At 39.0% G+C, this 20,315-nt stretch overlaps 1 protein-coding gene across 2 annotated transcripts in view; it reads right to left on the reverse strand.

Moving 5' to 3' along the window:
- Positions 1–13,901: 13,901 nt before the first annotated feature.
- map3k15 (mitogen-activated protein kinase kinase kinase 15) overlaps positions 13,902–20,315 on the reverse strand; it is a 75,847-nt gene continuing 69,433 nt past the window's right edge. For both annotated transcript variants that reach the window (XM_061713026.1, XM_061713025.1), the window contains one exon: positions 13,902–14,669. In XM_061713026.1, coding sequence (XP_061569010.1) covers positions 14,585–14,669 — 85 coding nt within the window. In that variant the 3' untranslated portion in view covers positions 13,902–14,584. The remainder of the gene's footprint in view (positions 14,670–20,315) is intronic.

A 20,315-nucleotide genomic window follows, 5' to 3' on the forward strand; every position in this document is an offset into this window, starting at 1 on the left:
AACGGGTTGGGTTTTATAATGACCCACACGAGAGCCGCTGTTCAACACAGTCTAGGTGGGTTCAGAAGTACTGATAACACCTTGGATCAATAAGTCTCTAGTGCAAAACCACCAACCATCCACTGGCGTTCATCATCATGGCACATTATCGTGGATGTCCGTTGATGATCTGCTTCTGTCACAAATCCAGATGAACCAGAAATAAACACTTGTATCAAAGAGAAGAACTTAAGAATCAAGACGTTTTGACAGGTATCAGTTTCAAGCAGCAGCTTCCCTTTCATCTGACCCGGGGGTCGGCAACCCGTGGCTCTAGAGCCGCATGCGGCTCTTTAGCGCCGCCCTAGTGGCTCCTGGAGATTTTTCAAAAATGTTTGACCTTTTTTTTCCTTTTTTTCTTCTTTTTCCTTTCTTTTTTTTTCTTTTTTTTCTTTTTTTTCTTCCTTTTTTTCTCTTTTTTCATCCTTTTTCCTTTCCTTTTTAATCTCGACATTTCAACTTTTTTCTCGTCATTTCGACTTTTTCCTCGACATTTCGACTTTTATCTCAAAATTTTGACTATTTCCACAACATTTCGACTTTTTTCTCGACATTTCGCCTTTCGTCATTTGCCTTTATTCTAAAGCTTATACAAGACTTTTCATTTTTTGCGGCTCCAGACATATTTGTTTTTTGTGTTTTTGGTCCAATACGGCTCTTTCAACATTTTGGGTTGCCGACCCCTGATCTGACCTGACTGGTAATGTTTTGACAGATTGTTTGAAGACTCTGAAGTCTGCACGAAAGAAAAAAAGAAAAAAGCTTTGAGGTAAACAAAGTCTTATCAAGAGTTATTCCTGTAACCTTCCTGTAGATCGGATACATGTCATTAAGTATAAATAATACCAGGTAAAATGAGCTTGAGTTTAGTTGTCTCCTGAGTTAAGATAATTAAATTAGAGCAAATACACCTTCATGCAACAGACTTGCTGTATTTTTTTCAAGTTAAAGTCAGTTTAAATTAAGTAAAATGGGCTAATGTCCCTTTTTAGATCAGTGCCTTCCTAAAAATAATTAAATTACGTTAACAATCCTGAGAAGATCATGACCTCCGAGCCATTTCTTGGTCAAGGTGATATGTAAACTTAAATCTATTTATACTTTGGCAGCGTAGTGGTGCTAAAAATAGCAAGAGTGATAAAAAATACCTAGAGATAAAGGAAACAAGACGCATCATTGACGTCGGCACGCGTTTACAACATCGATGTAATGCCGTTTCCTTGTTGGTGATGCAACCCGCTGAACTGGAGGCAGAGATAACAGAACTGTTGCATTAAAACATAAAACACACAGTCCTTCATTGGCTGGAATGAGCTTTTATCACTTTTCATTTCATGCCAACTGATAAAGTTCAGCAAGGACGTCATTGAAAACATCACGCAACATGTGAGGAGCCAATCAGAAGTTAGCAGTTGGAACCAGCAGCTTCGGCTACAGTTTATCATCGAAGGAGAAGCTTTGACGCGACACAGGAATGTTATAAAGTCATAACTTCTGCTGAAATGTGAATCACAGCGGGAGGAGGGAGGGCGGCCTTGATCCTGATCACATGTGTGTTGTTTAATAAAGAACTGACGTCGGAGCGTTGTTACTGGCATCTCGGTGAAGTGGAGGGGCTTTACGCTGCTCTGTGTAATCAATCTGTGACTTTGTGTAAGAGTGTAATAGCAAATCCTCCCTTTTAATCCTCCAAGGGTTTACTGAACAATACCTGCTGCAGTTTCACTTTCCAGCCTGTATTTCTACAGGTGTGGCACCTTTGAATGGAGCGGATATTTAAGGCCACACTCGCTCTTGGTTGGATGGAAAATAAAACAAATCTTGGTTCAGCAGAAGGTCATCTAGTGTTCGCAATCGAGTGAAAAAATAGGGCTGAATTTGCAGACTACGACATTCAGCACCACTTTTTTTTAAGCTGGTTTCACCTCAAAAGTATGACGGAGTATTAGGGCCAAACTAAGGCAAAAAAAAAGGGGACATTACGAGAATAAAGTCATAATGTTGCGAGAATAAAGTCGTAATAGAATAAAGTCGTAATATTACGAGAATAAAGTCGTAACATTACGAGAATAAAATCGTAATTTATGAGAATAAAATCGTAATATTACAACTTTATTCTCGTAATATTACGAGAATAAAGTCGTAATATTACGAGAATAAAGTCGGAATTTATGAGAATAAAATCGTAATATTATGAGAATATAATTTATGAGAACTCTAACAGGAAGAGCATCTTCTCCCTGTGTTAAAATGAGGAATATTGAGCATCTTGTGAAATTCTATTTATATATTTATAATATATTTAATATTACGACTTTATTCTCAAAATATTACGACTTTATTCTCGTAATATTACGACTTTATTCTCAAAATATTACGACTTTATTCTCGTAATATTACGACTTTATTCTCAAAATATTACGACTTTATTCTCGTAATATTATGACTTTATAGTCATATTATTATGACTTTATTTTTTATTTTTTGTCTTAGTTTGGTTCTAATACTCCGTCGTACAAAAGAGTAGCTGCATGTACATAAAATACCTTCATCACACTCACTAAAGTCTTTTCAGGGACTTTGATTTAATTTGACATCTTTTATTTCAAACATAAGCACGAAAATAAATAAATAAATGTAAACGTAAAAAAGAACAATAATAATCACTAAATAATAAATGGTACCATCGTAAACAAAGTAGACGATAATTAATAAATGTAGTAGCAAATGTGTTATGCTCGAAAAAGGAGTAGGAAGAAGTAACTTGATTTTATCTGTGAATAATTTAAAATTGCGGGGACGAAAGACAATAGTAACGCAGACGAGCAGAAAACCATAAGCCTTTGCAAAAGTACGCAGGATTCAGTGTGTTCATGCTTCCAGGAAGATTTATTTGATGTTAGAGAGTATTATGTGTCTCACTGGCTCGGGGAAATACTGTAGTGGATGGAGCATCTTTGCCAATACAGGAAACCCAGTTCTGTGCCTGATACAGGATGTTATCCCAGGAATTTCAGATGCTTGTCAGTCACGCTATAAACTGTAAACACAAAATATAAAAAAAAAGTGTGACTAAATAGAGTCAATCAAATATACAAGTGAAAATACATTTTGTGGCTGTTCTGCATCAGTCTAACACCCACCTGTACAGTTTACTACTTTACCTTTTTTTTTTTTTCATTATCAAAACTCAAATAGCATTTTATAGCGTTTTGTTCTTGGTAACAAAAAAACAGACCAGGACCTACTGACCTGAAGGCTTTTGACGTTTCACGGCTCCAACATCTTATTATGATGAACGGATCATCATTAACGTCTGTACAAGTCTCCTGATGATTGATAAACACAACATCACCGTTTATTAAGCCCTTGTCATGCGATTAAATATGTTAACAACGGCAAGTCCAGACGAATTTACAGGACTGTCTAAGAAAATTAGAATATTGTGATAAAGTCCTTTATTTTCTGTAATGCAAAAATGTCATACATTCTGGATTCATTACAAATCAACTGAAATATTGCAAGCCTTTTATTATTTTAATATTGCTGATCATGGCTTACAGCTTAAGAAAACTCAAATATCCTATCTCAAAAAATTAGAATATTCTGGGAATCTTAATCTTAAACTGTAAACCATAATCAGCAATATTAAAATAATAAAAGGCTTGCAACAAGCTGTTACCCTGATATCATGTGATTACCCCTTCTGTCTTTGTTATTACTTATTTACTTGTTACTTATCTTATTTATGTTCACTAATTTTGGTAGGTGCGCCTTTTAGCTCTTTAAGTTTTACCCCCCGTTTTTTTTGTTTTTTTAAATTTATTTATTATTTTATTTTATTTTTATCTATTTATTTATTTATTTTAATTTTTTTTAAACTTATTTTTTACTTTTTTATTTTACGGTTATTTTTTGTTAATTTTCTACTTTGATTTGTCCGTGTGGAGAGTGTGTTCCATGTTTTGGGTGGTGTTTAAAAGAGGGTGCATATTTCTGTAATACCATTTCATTATTGACTGTCTGACCCTTTGAAAATGAATAAATATACTTTATAAAAAAATAATAATAAAAGGCTTGCAATATTTCAGTTGATTTGTAATGAATCCAGAATGTATGACATTTTAGTTTTTTTAATTGCATTACAGAAAATAAAGGACTTTATCACAATATTCTAATTTTCTGAGACAGTCCTGTAGCTGTACTCAAAAACCTGGGAGTTAATATTTCCCAAAGTGTCTTCAGCTTGCTGCTCGCTTGGCTGGGCTTTTTGGGAAGTGGACCAGAACTGAGCCATCTCTCGCTGACCGGAGAGCTCATTTCCTTCCTCGTGCCCCCGCTACCACTTTACACATGCCAGCTCTCACAGCTCATTTTCCTGCTGTTACGCTCTGGTGTTACCAAGGTGGAGCAGGAACCTAACCGCAGGAGACCGAACTATTACCCATAATCCTCAGGTTTCTTACTGCAGCTTGGATAAGATCACGTGAACCTTGGATTAATTGTGAGTGAGTATCTCGTCAGCTCCTCGCTGGTCGCCGGTAGCTGCACTCAGCAAAATAAAAGGCCCAAACAGCTTTCAGCTCATCTTGCAGCCTGTCAGCAGATCTTAACAGTCAATCTTCTGCTATTTCCTTGAATAAACTCCTCACATTCCTGACTTTCACCTGTAATAAGCTGGGATAGGCTCCAGCAGAGTTTATTTGTACAGCACAATTCAACACAAGGTAATTCAAAGTGCTTTACATCAACATTAAAGGAGCATGAGGCAGGATTGAGGCAGGATTTATGAAAAAAAATTAGTATACGTTTTAAGTTTTCTAGTAATAATGTCAGATGAAGCGTTCCAAACCAAAATTAATGATCCCTCTAGTGTATCTCTCCTTTGCCTTGAACAGGCTGTGTGCTGCAAAATGTGCTGCAATTCGGGGGCCGAATTTCCCGTGCTGTCCTGCAGATGTGACGTCACATGACGCTGCATGCACGTTCTCCCCGTTCTCCCGTGACGGCTTCACTGTTGGCTGCAGTACCCCCGACGGCCGTCATGGTGAAGGGTGGCGCTAATGAGTCTCATTTCTTAAAAGGAGCCTCATGCTCCTTTAAAAGTGGCAAGATACAATTAAACAGTAAATAACAAATAAAATGATAAGAAAATCTTTTTATTTATTTTATATAGGATTAAGCGGGTATAAAAAAATGGATGGATTGAAATTTCCCACAACACAAAAGCAAAAAAAATCATCATAGTAAAAGTTCTGACCTCGTCCCCTTCATGTGTTTGGTATGAATGAAACCTGTCAGGTGGGTAATTGTAAGATGTCCCTCAGCTTGATTTATGACGCTTCTCTGCAGCTTTCCAGCCCAACTAGATATACTGCTCAGTCTGCAGGTGCAGCTGTGAGCAATGCAACAATTTGGCGGTTTGTGTAACTGATAATGGTTTTAAAATGAAATTCGTCAAGATTTCCTGAGGCCACAACATTTTTTACAACTTTGTCAGTCTCTCGTGTCATAATGGGGGAACCTTTTACTCACAATATTGCGTCAATAACCTGAAGTAATCTTTTCCTATATGACACCAGTCTCACATGGTTGTGGAGGAATTTAATACATTCATCTTTGCAACGTTTCTTTGCTTGATTGAGGTTTGTGAGCATTCACCTGTGACAGCAAACCAATTATTGTGGTGTCTGGACTTTGACTAAGCCATTTCAGAACTTTAATTATTTTATTTTATTTATCTAATTTAAAGGAGCATGAGGCTCCTTTTAAGAAATGAGACTCTCTAGCGCCACCCTTCACCATGACGGCCGTCGGGGGTACTGCAGCCAACAGTGAAGCCGGCACGGGAGAACGGGGAGAACGCGCATGCAGCGTCATGTGACGTCACATCCGCAGGACAGCGCGGGAAATTCGGTCCCAGAATTGCAGCACATTTTGCAGCACACAGCCTGTTCAAGGCAACGGAGAGATACACTAGAGGAATCATTCTTTTTGGTTTGGAACGCTTCATCTGACATTATTACTAGAAAACTTAAAACGTATACAAATTTTTTTCATAAATCCTGCCTCAAGCTCCTTTAAACAGTAAATAACAAATAAAATGATAAGAAAATCTTTTTATTTATTTTATATAGGATTAAGCGGGTATAAAAAATTGATGGATGGAAATTTCCCACAACACAAAAGCAATAAAGATTAAAAAAAAATCATCATAGTAAAAGTTCTGACCTCGTCCCGTTCATGTGTTTGGTATGAATGAAACCTGTCAGGTGGGTAATTGTAAGGTGTCCCTCAGCTTGATTTATGACGCTTCCCTGCAGCTTTCCAGCCCAACTAGATATACGGCTCAGTCTGCAGGTGCAGCTGTGAGCAATGCAACAATTTGGCGGTTTGTGTAACTGATAATGGTTTTAAAATGAAATTTGTCAAGATGTCCTGAGGCCACAAAATTTTTTACGACTTCGTCAGTCTCTCGTGTCATAATGGGGGAACCTTTTACTCACAATATTGCGTCAATAACCTGAAGTAATCTTTTCCTATATGACACCAGTCTCACATGGTTGTGGAGGAATTTAATACATTCATCTTTGCAACGTTTCTTTGCTTGATTGAGGTTTGTGAGCATTCACCTGTGACAGCAAACCAATTATAGTGGTGTCTGGACTTTGACTAAGCCATTTCAGAACTTTAATTATTTTATTTTATTTATCTAATTCAAAGGAGCATGAGGCTCCTTTTAAGAAATTAGACTCTATAGCGCCACCCTTCGCCACGACGGCCGTCGGGGGTACTGCAGCCAACAGTGAAGCCGGCACAGGAGAACGGGGAGAACGCGCATGCAGTGTCATGTGACGTCACATCCGCAGGACAGCGCGGGAAATTCGGGTCCAGCACTGCAGCACATTTTGCATCACACAGCCTGTTCAAGGCAAAGGAGAGATACACTAGAGGGCTCATTCTTTTGGGTTTGGAACGCTTCATCTGACATTATTACTAGAAAACTTAAAACGTATACACATTTTTTTCATAAATCCTGCCTCAAGCTCCTTTAAACAGTAAATAACAAATAAAATGATAAGAAAATCTTTTTATTTATTTTATATAGGATTAAGCGGGTATAAAAAATTGATGGATGGAAATTTCCCACAACACAAAAGCAATAAAGTTTAGAAAAAAAAATCATCATAGTAAAAGTTCTGACCTCGTCCCGTTCATGTGTTTGGTATGAATGAAACCTGTCAGGTGGGTAATTGTAAGATGTCCCTTAGCTTGATTTATGACGCTTCCCTGCAGCTTTCCAGCCCAACTAGATATACGGCTCAGTCTGCAGGTGCAGCTGTGAGCAATGCAACAATTTGGCGGTTTGTGTAACTGATAATGGTTTTAAAATGAAATCCAGCAAGATTTTCTGAGGCCACAACATTTTTTACGACTTCGTCAGTCTCTCGTGTCATAATGGGGGAACCTTTTACTCACAATATTGCGTCAATAACCTGAAGTAATCTTTTCCTATATGACACCGGTCTCACATGGTTGTGGAGGAATTTAATACATTCATCTTTGCAACGTTTCTTTGCTTGATTGAGGTTTGTGAGCATTCACCTGTGACAGCAAACCAATTATAGTTGTGTGTGGACTTTGACTAAGCCATTTCAGAACTTTAATTATGTTATTTGTCAGTCATTCTGATATAGATTTGATTGTATGTACGATCCAGTTTTAACTAAGGTGTCAGTGTCTGATATGCAGCCTCACATCTGAATCTAGAGTCCTTTGGTATGTAGAGGGGTTCATGGCTCATAAAGCCTGAAACTGGCCCAGTTCAAGAACTTTGAGACCCTTCTGGTACCGTAGCACTTGCTGGAACTGTTGCTGAGCCCTAGGTATCAATAACAGCCTAAATTAGGCCCAGATGTGTCTGCCGCCTGAGTCTGAGCTCTGTACAACGTGACCTTGGATGTGCTTGGACCTCAACCTTTGGGAAGTTCAGCCACCGTCTAGAACATTTTCCACTTTTGAAAAAGCTTTCTCAGCGTAGAACCTTGAACTCCAAATGCAGTGGAAATAGCTTTTAAATTCAAATTCAGGCTCACAGGGATCTGCTTTGAGCAACAAGCAGGTGCCGCATACACTCACACTCACTCCTATAGGCAACATAAAAACGCTACCATAACACACTTAGGTAGACTGTGGGAGGAAGTACCCAGATAAAACCCTGAAGGGAGAAAAATACATTTTGTGACCTGAAATGCCCTGAATTCCCAAAACACAGCTTTAATCAGCCATGCACCTGCTGTTTATCATAACACATGTAAACTGTGAGAGAGGCGCTTGTTCACACGGGAGAGCTCCCGTGTGAACCAAGACTTAGGCCCAATCTCAATACTCCCCCTACTTTTCTTCACTCGCCCTTCTTTTCTCCACTCGCACTTCTTTTCTTCCCTAACCCCTAAAAAAGAAGGGGGAGATTTTAGGGCACTTGAGATCTAGGGCACTTGGCCCAGGTGCCTGTCCCATTTCTCCTACTCCCCCTCGTTTTCATCCCTAACCTGAACAGGAAGCTGAGAGCCAAAAGCTGTTTTAATTTCAGCTGTAGCGCTGTTAATATGGCACTTTATTAAGTTTTAATATTTTTTCAGGCATAAAGGTAACCTTAAGATCCGCAACCGGGGCTCAGTTTATCCAAATAACGCCTGTTAAGAAATTTGACCCGATGTTTTCGGAGATGAGAAGAGCCGCCGCCCCCGGGGAGCAGCAGCAGCTCACAGCCCGAGAAGAGACGTGTCCGCCGGGTCAAGCTGCTGCGTCGTCCCGAGAAACTCTCTCCTGGGACGCAGCTCTGTTGAGAATTATGCTGGCTGAAATAAATCATTTAGGAAGATGTTGGTTTAATAGATGAAATCTAACAGTTGTAGCTACGCCTGTTAAGAAATTTGCTCCGAAATTTAGAGATTTCTGTCTGCCGGCTCCGGAGTTTCGGTCCGCGTTAAATAGACGCAGCCTACGGCGTAGGGTACGTAACCTACGGCGTCGCTTACATAGGTTACGTAACCATATTCCGGCGCGATCTTAGCGAACAACGGACAAAAAAGGGATTATGTACATTCACTGAGTGAATATTATGAAAGTAAAATATTGGTTTGCGCCGAGAAATGTAATCAAAATGCATTTTTATGCAGAAACTAACTCAAAATATTGATTTTATTTCCAAAAAAAAAGAAATGTCCGCCATGTTTTTTTTTTTGATTCAGTCCGCAAATGACGACGAAAAGCATTCTGGGAAATGTTCATACCCCCTCGCTCGCCAAGTCAGCATCTGAAATCCCTCGATTTGAAGGGGCTATTCTCAGCCCCTAGCCCTCGTTATGCCCCCTCCCCCTTGGTGAAAAGAGGAATTGGGACACCACTACCTTCACAGGAACGCGCAAAAGTTAGGGTTAGTGAAGAAAAGGAGGGCGAGGGGGAGTATTGGGACGCAGCCTTAGCGTGAGAGCTTGCGGGCGGGGGTTGAAGGGGCCCTTTCAACCCCCTCCGCGAGATGTCGTATAAAGACGGAGATAGCCGGAAGTTCTCTTTTCTTTCTTTTATTGTTTATTTTGGTCATCCAAAAAACAATGTTACATCGGTGCAACCATCATCATTATACAGCACACATGGGGAAAACAGCAAAACCAGGGAGGAACTAAAGAGATGGCTCAAAAGATGTGACCAAAGTTCGGGTCAGAGTCAGCTGCGGGTCTAGTGCACGACGCCCAGCGGGTTTTTGGCTACTCTACCAGGACTGTCCGGCTCTCCAGTCCTTCTGTGTCGAGGTAAGAGTTATCAAGGCCTAGCCCTGTGTAATTGTCTGTTGCTTTGCCATTTGCGGGGGATAACTTGACACAGAGTTATCCTAGCAAAGAGCAATTGTGTGTGAGTATTTCTATGTCCACTGCTGACTTATAAATGTATTCATATATATTATAGCTAAAGCGAGTGTGTGTGTGATTCATTTTTGTGCAGCCGATCACTCTCGAGCATCTGTAAGTGATTTTCTCCCAAAACAAACCCACACAAGCACTTAGAAACTCTTGAGACTCCTGCAGCTGCTTATCCTCACAAACCTTTCAGTGAAGTGACAGCGGGTTTTCCCGGTTGTCTCAAACTTCGTATGATGCGCAGTTTTATTTCAGACCCCGGCCAGCATGTCCATACGGACTTCATCTGGATTAAAAGGGGGTAACTTGGGTAAAGAGTGGGCTAGAACTTGATATATATGGCATCGGTTCCTTATCGGCCCCAAATGGAAAACCTGTGGGGGCTGAATTCTGGGGCCTAAGAAGGATACATGTGTACTCAATCGGCATGTACTATAAAGAGGGAAAATCGTGTGGGTCCCATAGTTTCAGTAACATATATTAGAATTAAGCAGCTGCACCCCACTTAAAACTCAGGTGGAGCCACCGTGTCACCTGCAGACAAATCTACGTCAGACTTTTTTTCAGCCCAATTGTGGCTCATATCGGACCCACGCGTAAATGTTGGCTCAGCTTCCAAGTTTCCATGTTTATTCCCTGAACTTTGTGGTCGGAAAGTCAATCAGGCATGATGTTTTGGTTAGCCAGGTGGTGACGGGTATGAAGTTAAATATGTCAGGAATGTCGATGAGGCGTCAGCACGTAGGCAGAGTGAATAGCCCGACTGGAAAAAGAACAAGTTCATCCGATAGCAGAATATCTCGACTCGGTGATCTGAAAACAGTTTGTGAAAGTTTAAATTTACAGTGGGCAAAAGCATATCTGAGGGTAAACACAGAAAAGGATCATTTCAGGAGAAAGGTTACTCATACTTTAGCGTGTTTAAAGCTTATCTTTCACCGGCTAAACAATTATGTCATGACCAAAACCAGAGACCCAAGTTTCCAAGTTTATTTGTGTTGCAAAGCACATAAATAATAAAGTAGAACAGTTGGAAATAAAAAAATAAAATAACACAGATCAGAAAAAGGAGAGTAATTACAATTAACAGGCACATGGCAAATGAACATTAAGGCAGTAATGATCAGGAGTTTGGATGTGTGAGAATTTACTTCATATTTTTTCTATTAAAGGCTCCAAGATGAAACATGAACATACTTGTTTCCAGCAGAAAGTGAGTGAAACAGTAATGGACTAAAAATATACACACGACAGATATAGTAGTGCTGTCTTCAGGTGAGGGATTTTACCCACATTCACATCTCTATTTCCGCAAGTTACGCCTTATTTGAGCTTAGTAATGCATGACTATGGAAATATAATTAAACACATACCAGAGGCAACCAGCCCTGAATGGTGTTTTTGACGGTGGTTTGTGTTTTGTGCTGCAGAGGGAGAGGACTGGTTCAGTTTGGTTGTACAGGCAGTACTCGAGTTGTAAAAAAGAATCAGGGGGGATGGTGGATTTTATCATATGGGGACAGATAATTTGTGCTGATTACAAATAATATAATATATTACAAATAATAGCACTGACCAAAACACCTGCAGAAATACTGCAGGAATGACATAGCAGCAGTTAAATGCAGCCTTCTGTAAGCTTTAAATATCCACTGGGCTTACATCAAATACATCAAAACACAACAATAAAAAACACTTTTCTGAACTTATCAATATGACTCTGTCCTTCACAGGATAAGTAAAATGGATCACTGCAAAAACCCAAAATCCTAACAAGAATATTTGTCTTATTTCTAGTTAAAATGTCTCATTTTAGTAAAAAAAATCTCATTACACTTAAAACAAGACTCATCACTGGAAAAAACAACAATTTTCACCTGTTTCAAGTAGATTTTCACTTGAAATAAGTAGAAAAATCTGCCAGTGGAACAAGATTTTTTTGCTTGTAATGAGAAGATAAATCTTGTCCCACTGGCAGATTTTCCTACTTATTTCAAGTGAAAATGTACTTGAAATAGGTGAAAATGGTCAAATAAGTTATTTTTCTGGTGTTATTTTTCTGGTGATGACTCTAAATGTTGAAATAGCAGTAAAACCACATTCATTGATGAAATGACATAAGGGATGGAAAGGGGGGATGGCAGTTTTACAGGGGGGATGATTTGGACCGTTTTTATTTCAGGGGGGGATGCCATCCCCCCTCACCCCCCCTCAACTGGAGTACTGTGTACAGGTGTTCCCTTCACTGGGGCAACTGTATCCCAGTTTTACTTCCTTCAAGCTTCCTTCGAAAAGGTCCAAGGTTTTATGCTAAAAAGCTCAAATGGAGAAAATCTCGTGGAGGCCTGGGATCACTCCCCAATAACAGAGGGTTCATTTATAATAACTGCAGTCATCTTCGTGAATGAACTTACAAATCCAAACTTCAGTGTCGTACCTGTGATGTGATGCCCCCCCTAAGACATGAACAAAGTGCCCTGGTCAGTCAGAATCTCTCTCAGGATTTCAATTTAAGAGTGCAAAGTGATTTCTGAACTTAACATGTTCAGTCATGTGCATAAATTAGTACCCCCTCTTTTAATCCTTTCTTTTCAATGTACAAACAATGAAAAACCATTAGACTGTAGTGAGGCTTAGAGTTAGAGTTTGGCAAATACATTCAACATTTTAACATTTTTGTCTTCAATAAAATGCCATTAAACAAAAATAAGCCAAAAAGAGAACATAAATCATCTGGGCAGTATTTGTACCCCTATTTTTTTATTTTAATTAAAAAAAAAGAAAAAAAAAATACGAATTGATTGGAAAAAAAAAAAAAAAAAACTGCATCAATTTCTTGATTTTTCTGGCTTTTTTTAAATACACCAATATTTCAAGGTGCACTCTTAAGTATTTCAGTTCAGGCAGTCTCTCCCCCTCACTGCCTGAACCATTACTGATGTCTTTCCCACTTGGCACTGTGTTAACACACTTCCCCTCTCAGATCCTTTGTAGGAGGTACATAGTATTGCCCATATGATTTCATTTTTTTTGCTTCCTTTTTATTTAACAATGAGTAAATGAAAAAAAAAACATACCTGTAGTTGTTTACCTGAGGTTATTTGGCTAATACTATGATTGTATGTTGTTACACACACACACACACACACACACACACACACACACACACACACATACGCACAAACACATACAAAACAGGATGAAAAGAAGTGGTAAGTTGCTTTGGTAGAGGTACATTTTTCATATGAACATTAGATGTGACTGAATGTGTCTTAAATCTTCTCTAACTTAGTGCATTTTATCTTTAAGATCACAATCTGTGGTCTGTGTCTGCGGGTCACTTCTAAACAAACACCAGCACGAATACTGTGACATTTTCACCACATACTGAAATCACTTTTGGACTCTGAGTAGAAGTAGTGACCTGTCCTGTCGTTCATCTTAATATACATTTAATGTACAGTATTTTCTGGACTATAAGCCGCTACTTTTTCCATAGGTTTTCAACCATGCAGCTTATACAAAGGTGCGGCTATTCTGTGGATTCTTCTTCCACCGCTCGGGGCGCTCTAACCGAAATTAGAATCAAAACTAAGACAAGATAAATGCAAAGAAGAATACGCTATTTCTTCTTTAGCAGATAGAAGTAGGTAGCAGCAGATTTAAAACAGATACATAGATAAATAAATACCGGTTACTTTCTCTTGGTTCCCATTTAAATCAGCAAAGTTGCTGCCGTGTTAAAAGACACTGTTACACTGCAAAAACTCAAAATCTTACCAGGAATATTTGTCTTGTTTCTAGTTAAAATGTCTCATTTTTAGTCAAAAAATCTCATTACACTTAAAACAAGAGTCATTACCAGAAAAATAATTTTCACCTGTTTCAAGTAAATTTTCACTTGAAATAAGTAGAAAAATCTGCCAGTGGAACAAGATTTTAAGTGAAAATCTACTTGAAACAGGTGAAAATTGTTTTTTCCAGCAATGAGTCTTGTTTTTTTTTTACTAAAAATTAGACATTTTAACTAGAAATAAGATAAATATTCTCGTTAAGATTTTGAGTTTTTGCAGTGTAGGAAAGGATCTATTTAGGTACAAACATGTACATCATTTACAGTTCAAAATCGTTCTGTACATGTAGTAAATATCTAATCTAACAACATAAATATCTGCGGCTTGCATATCCTTTTTTTATTATTTTTTTAAAAATAGAGCGGATGCGGCTTATATACAGGTGTGGCTTATAGTCCAGAAAATACGGTAATTGGTGCACAATCCAGGAAACCACAGACCTTTTACATGAATAAATCCACTACACATTAGTTTTTTAGGGACTCATATTCGCTCAAAAAAGTCCAAGAACAAACACACTGTGACACGGAGAAACACGTACGTACACAAAGAGAAACACACAGTAGTGCCCGCACTAAAGCGCTTTGGTCTGGTCCGTAAAGACCCGTGGGTTCACTCAGTCCTGCACATTTAAACATTTAAAAAACAAAACAAGAAGGCACTCTGGAGACAGGCGGAGAACGGAGAGATGGCCATGCAAGGCTGGTAATGTGTCAGTGTGCGCATGTTTTTCAGCAAAAGATTTGAAATCACAGTCGGCGTCACGCATCGTCATCCGACGCACTCGTCGCCCTTCAGCCTCTCTCGCTCTCTGTGTCGCTGGATGGCTCGCCAGATCCGGCAGAGGATTCCCCCGCTGAGGAAGAGCAAGAGAGCCATTACACTTCTGCAGGGCCAGAGACAAACTTTACAGAAAAAGCCTGTTCCAGATTATCTCTCTGCTAAGGCCCAAATGTCAAAATGTCGGGAAAAAAGTCGAAATGTCGAGAAAAAAGTCGAAATGTCGAGAAAAAAGTCAAAATTTCTAGAGAAAAGTCGAAATGTCGAGATTAATGTTGAAGTACAATCTCGAGAAAAAAGTCGAAATGTTGAGCAAAAAGTCGAAATGTCGAGAAAAAAGTCAAAATTTTGAGAAAAAAGTCGAAATGTCGAGAAAAAAGTCAAAATTTCTAGAGAAAAGTCGAAATGTTGAGGTTAATGTTGAAGTACAATCTCGAGAAAAAAGTTGAAATGTTGAGAAAAAAGTTGAAATGTCGAGGAAATAGTCAAAATTTCGTAAAAAAAATTCGAAATGTTGAGAAAGGAAAGGAAAAGGAAAGGAAAAAGGAAGAAAAAAAGAGAAAAAAGGAAAAAGAAAGAAAAAAAGGAAAAAAAAAATTAAAAAAAGAAGAAAAAAAGGAAAAAAAAGGTCAAACATTTTTGAAAAAATATCCAGGGAGCCACTAGGGCGGCGCTAAAGAGCGAGGGTTTTCAGATACTGACTCGCTGACCGAGGGCTAGAGAAAATTTCACGGAATGCTTTACGTCATCATTTTCAGACTGAATCAAACAAACAAAAAAAACATGGTGGACATTTCTCATTTTTAGTGAATAAAATCAATAATTAAAAATTAAAATATGGAACAGCCTAAATAATGAATTAAAAAACTGTAGTTGAATAAATACATTTAAAACGATGTATAAATCCAATATAATTGAAAGATACAGAACATTAGTGTGATACAAAACTATATATACATACATTGTTGTTGTAATAATATCTATATACAAAAAAATGTAATGATTGGTCTTTGGTTTCCTTTTGTTTTCACTCTTCTAGAGATTGTTTCTGTTTCCTCTAAGCATTGATTATTTACTTTCTCTGTTAGTTGTTTTTCTGACATCCGTCTTCTGTTTGTTTTTTTTACTAGATTTTTCCGTCATATTTACATTTCTCTTCCTTCTTGTTTTGCATGCGTGTTTACTTTACTTTACTTTACTTTACTTTTTGTTGTTGTTAGTACAGTAGTAGTACTATGAAGTAAACAAAGGTCGGTTTATTCCTTACTTCTTTTTTTATTATTTCTTTCCTACAAGAGGAAATGAAATGCAAGGTATTTATCAATGGAAACTGATCGACCAAATAAACTACTACTTCATCAATATTTTGGGTTAGTTTCTGCATAAAAATACGTTTTGATTACATTTCTAGCGAGAAATATATATTTTACTTTCATAATATTCACTCAGTGAATGTACATAATCACTCGCTTGCCCGTTGTTGCGAAGTTTTTTCAGATCTCGCCAGAATAAAGGCTGATTTATGGTTCTGCATTACACGATTTATCGATTTAACGCTGAACCAGCTGCTGCTCCGAGCCGGCTGCTCTTCTCATCCCGAAAACATCGGATCACATTTCTTAACAGGCGTTATTTGGATAAACTGAGCCCAGGTTGGGGATCTTAACGGTTACTTTTACGCCTGAAAAAATATCAAAACGTAATAAAGTGCCATTTTAACAGCGCTACAGCGGAAATTAAAACAGCTTTTATCTCTCAGCTTCCTGATATGGTGTGACGTATGTGCAAACGTAACTACGCAGTCGCTTACGTACCCGAACGTAAACCACGCAGTGACGTAGCAAGTGGTGTCCCAATCCCTAGGGAAGATTACAAGGGCCCTACTCATTTTTAGGGCTAGTGGTAGAAAGTAGGGTGAACATTGGGATTGGCCCTAAGTCTTTGTTTCATTTCACTCTTTTTTTGATGAAATTTAGATTTTTTTGAAATCATGAGATAGTTAATATGAATAAATTTTTTTCATTTTTGACCCGAAACAAATTTTACAAAGAGCTGAGACGGTGAAATTAAGTCACAATGTTGCCGTTACACACTATACACAAGTTCGTTTGCCGCATTTCACATTGTAAGAGCCATTTGTGTTTTAGCCGATCTGCCCACTAGGGGGAGTAGTGATACCATCAATTAGCACGGTCTATTTAATCAGGGTGTATCACACAAAGGGGGCGGTGTGGAGGCAAAGGTTTTTTGACCATGCGTTTGGGCGAATGTACGGAAGAGTATTAGGGCCACTTAAAAAAAATAAAAATAATTCTGAGAAAAAAGTCAGAATTCTGACTTTAATCTCAGAATTCTGAGAAAAAAGTCAGAATTCTGACTTTAATCTCAGAATTCTGACTTTAATCTCAGAATTCTGAGAAAAAAGTCAGAATTCTGACTTTTTTCTCAGAATTCTGACTTTAATCTCAGAATTCTGAGAAAAAAGTCAGAATTCTGACTTTTTTCTCAGAATTCTGACTTTAATCTCAGAATTCTGAGAAAAAAGTCAGAATCCATCCATTATCTATACCCGCTTTATCCCTTGCGGGGGTCAGGGGGTCTGCTGGAGCCTATCCCAGCTCATTTCAGGTGAGAGGCAGGGGTTACACCCTGGACAGGTCACCAGTCCATCACAGGGCCACATGTAAGAATTCTGACTTTTTTCTCAGAATTCTGAGATTAAAGTCAGAATTCTGACTTTTTTCTCAGAATTCTGAGATTAAAGTCAGAATTCTGACTTTTTTCTCAGAATTCTGAGATTAAAGTCAGAATTCTGACTTTTTTCTCAGAATTCTGACTTTTTTCTCAGAATTCTGACTTTTTTCTCAGAATTCTTTTTATTTTTTTTTAAGTGGCCCAGAATTCTGACTTTTTTCTCAGAATTCTGAGATTAAAGTCAGAATTCTGACTTTTTTCTCAGAATTCTTTTAATTTTTTTTAAGTGGCCCTAATACTCTTCCGTACGTACGAATGGGACAAGAAATAGCAGTTGGATATTTATGTTCTTTATTTTATGTTTACAAAGGTGACAAGTGGCAATATCTGGTTGAACAATAAAATTATATTGGAACATTGGAAAGGCTCGTGTTTGCACGTGTCATACTGAACTCTTTCCTGTCTTAAACTGTACATACAGAACATATTTCTTTTCTTCTTCTTAAATTTATATTTCAATTCTTTAAGATTTCCACATTGTCTTTCTTTGTTTTGCTGCTGCACCACAAGGCCTTTGACAATCTCGATCCTGTATGTCAGAATTAACAATAATGTTGACTTGACTTGACTTGACTTGACTTATTTTGACGTATTCCCCCTGGAAACATGTTTTAAAATGTGTAACAGTACAGGGTCACTATTCTGACATATTTACATCTCAAAGTTCTCTGCTGGGTTCGGGACGTTGAAGTCGCCTCTGGACAAAGTTCACGCAGGGCTTTGTGAATTTATGAACGTAGCACTGTTGTAGGACCTGACAAAAGTTTGATCTGTCGTGTGTAAATTGAGGCGTTTTTGGTTGTGGTCGAGGACTAAAACAGACTCTCCTTATATCTTTAGAGGATCAGAGCAGACGGTTGTTTCTCACTGGTTCTGGTGGGACCGCTGAACCTAAATCCTGTCCTTCTGTGCTGTGATGCTTTCACATCCAGTGGGATTGTTCTGTCTGCATACATATTAATGGTTAATACTTAACTTAACCTCCGTAGGAGCACCTATTTGCCACAGTATTATTCTGGAAAGTGTTAAAGTGGTTGTATATTAACCACTTTCAAAAAATTATTACTTCAATTAACCAATAAATGGCTTCATCAATGCTCTAACTGTCTTACTGGTGCCTAAAACCACAACTACAGATATTATCTTGTGAATAACTGTAAATGTGGAAATAGTCTGGTTTATTCCGGCTAAATCAGGGGTCGGCAACCCGCGGCTCTAGAGCCGCATGCGGCTCTTTAGCGCCGCCCTAGTGGCTCCTGGAGCTTTTTCAAAAATGTTTGACGTTTTTTTTTCCTTTTTCTTCTTTTTTTTCTTTTTTCCTTTTTTTCTTTTTTTTCATTCTATTTTTTCTTTTTTTACATATTTTTTTTCTTTTTTCCTTTTTTTCTTCCTTTTTCCTTTCCTTTTTAATCTCGACATTTCAACTTTTTTCTTGAAATAGTACTTCAACATTAACCTCGACATTTCGACTTTTTTCCTGAAATGTTGACTTTTTCCTCGACATTTCGACATTTTCTCAATATTTCGACTTTTTTTCTCGAAATTTTGACTTTTTTCTCGACATTTCGACTTTTTTCTCGAAATTTTGACTTTTTTCTCAACATTTCGACTTTTTTCTCGAAGTGCATAATGAAAAAATCTTCCCCTAAGGCCTAATATAACTAATATAGATACATGCATATGGAGGATTTTTTGTGCCAAAATTAAATAAATAAATACATACAACACGAAATCATTAATTAAATGTGTCATTAATTAATTAAATGCTGAAATAATAAATATATATTTTTACTTAAAATGAATTGTATTTTAATTAATTAATGACATATTTCATTCTAATTTTAATTAATTAATGACACATTTAATTAATTAATGATATATTTCATTCCCAATTTAATTAATTAATGATGTATTTATTACCCTACCCTAGGCCGGAGGTCAATGATCGACTTTGTTGTTGTTTCATCTGACCTTCGGCCGTATGTCTTGGACACTCGGGTGAAGAAAGGGGCTGAGCTGTCAACTGATCACCACCTGGTGGTGAGTTGGATGCGCTGGCGGAGGAGGAGGTTGGACAGACCGGGCAGACCCAAACAGATTGTGAGGGTCTGTTGGGAACGTCTGGCCGAGCCCTCTGTCAGGGACATCTTCAACTCTCACCTCCGGGAGAGCTTCTCTCGGATCCCGGGGGAGGCGGGGGACATCGAGTCCGAGTGGACCATGTTCTCTGCCTCCATTGTCAACGCGGCGGCTCAAAGCTGTGGACGCAAGGTCTCCGGTGCCTGTCGTGGCGGCAATCCTAGAACCCGGTGGTGGACACCGGAAGTACAGGATGCCGTCAGACTGAAGAAGGAGTCCTACCGGGCTATATTGGCCGGTGGGACTCCTGACGCAGTAGATAGGTACCGGCAGGCCAAGCGAGCCGCGGCCCGGGCAGTCTGGGAAAACTCGGGTCTGGGAGGAGTTCGGGGAGGCCATGGAGGAAGACTTTCGGTCGGCCTCGAGGAAATTCTGGAGGACCGTTCGGCGCCTCAGAAGGGGGAAGCAGTACTCTGCCGGCACCGTTTACGGTGCTGGTGGGGAGCTGTTGACCTCGACTGGGGACATCGTCGGACGGTGGAAGGAATACTTTGAGGATCTCCTTAACCCGACTGACATGCCTTCCACTGAGGAAGCAGAGGGTTGGGGCTCGGAGGCGTGCTCATCCATCACCCAAGCCGAGGTCACCGAGGTGGTTCGTAAGCTCCTCGGTGGCCGGGCACCGGGGGTGGATGAGATTCGCCCTGAGTACCTCAAGTCTCTGGATGTCGTAGGGCTGTCTTGGCTGACACGCTTCTGCGACATTGCATGGAGGAAGGGGACAGTACCGCTGGGGTGGCAAACCGGGGTGGTGGTCCCTCTGTTTAAAAAGGGGACCGGAGAGTGTGTTCCAACTACAGGGGGATCACACTTCTCAGCCTCCCGGGGA

This window comes from Cololabis saira, chromosome 22 (genome assembly GCF_033807715.1).
Source record: "Cololabis saira isolate AMF1-May2022 chromosome 22, fColSai1.1, whole genome shotgun sequence".
Classification (NCBI taxonomy): Eukaryota; Metazoa; Chordata; class Actinopteri; order Beloniformes; family Belonidae; genus Cololabis; species Cololabis saira.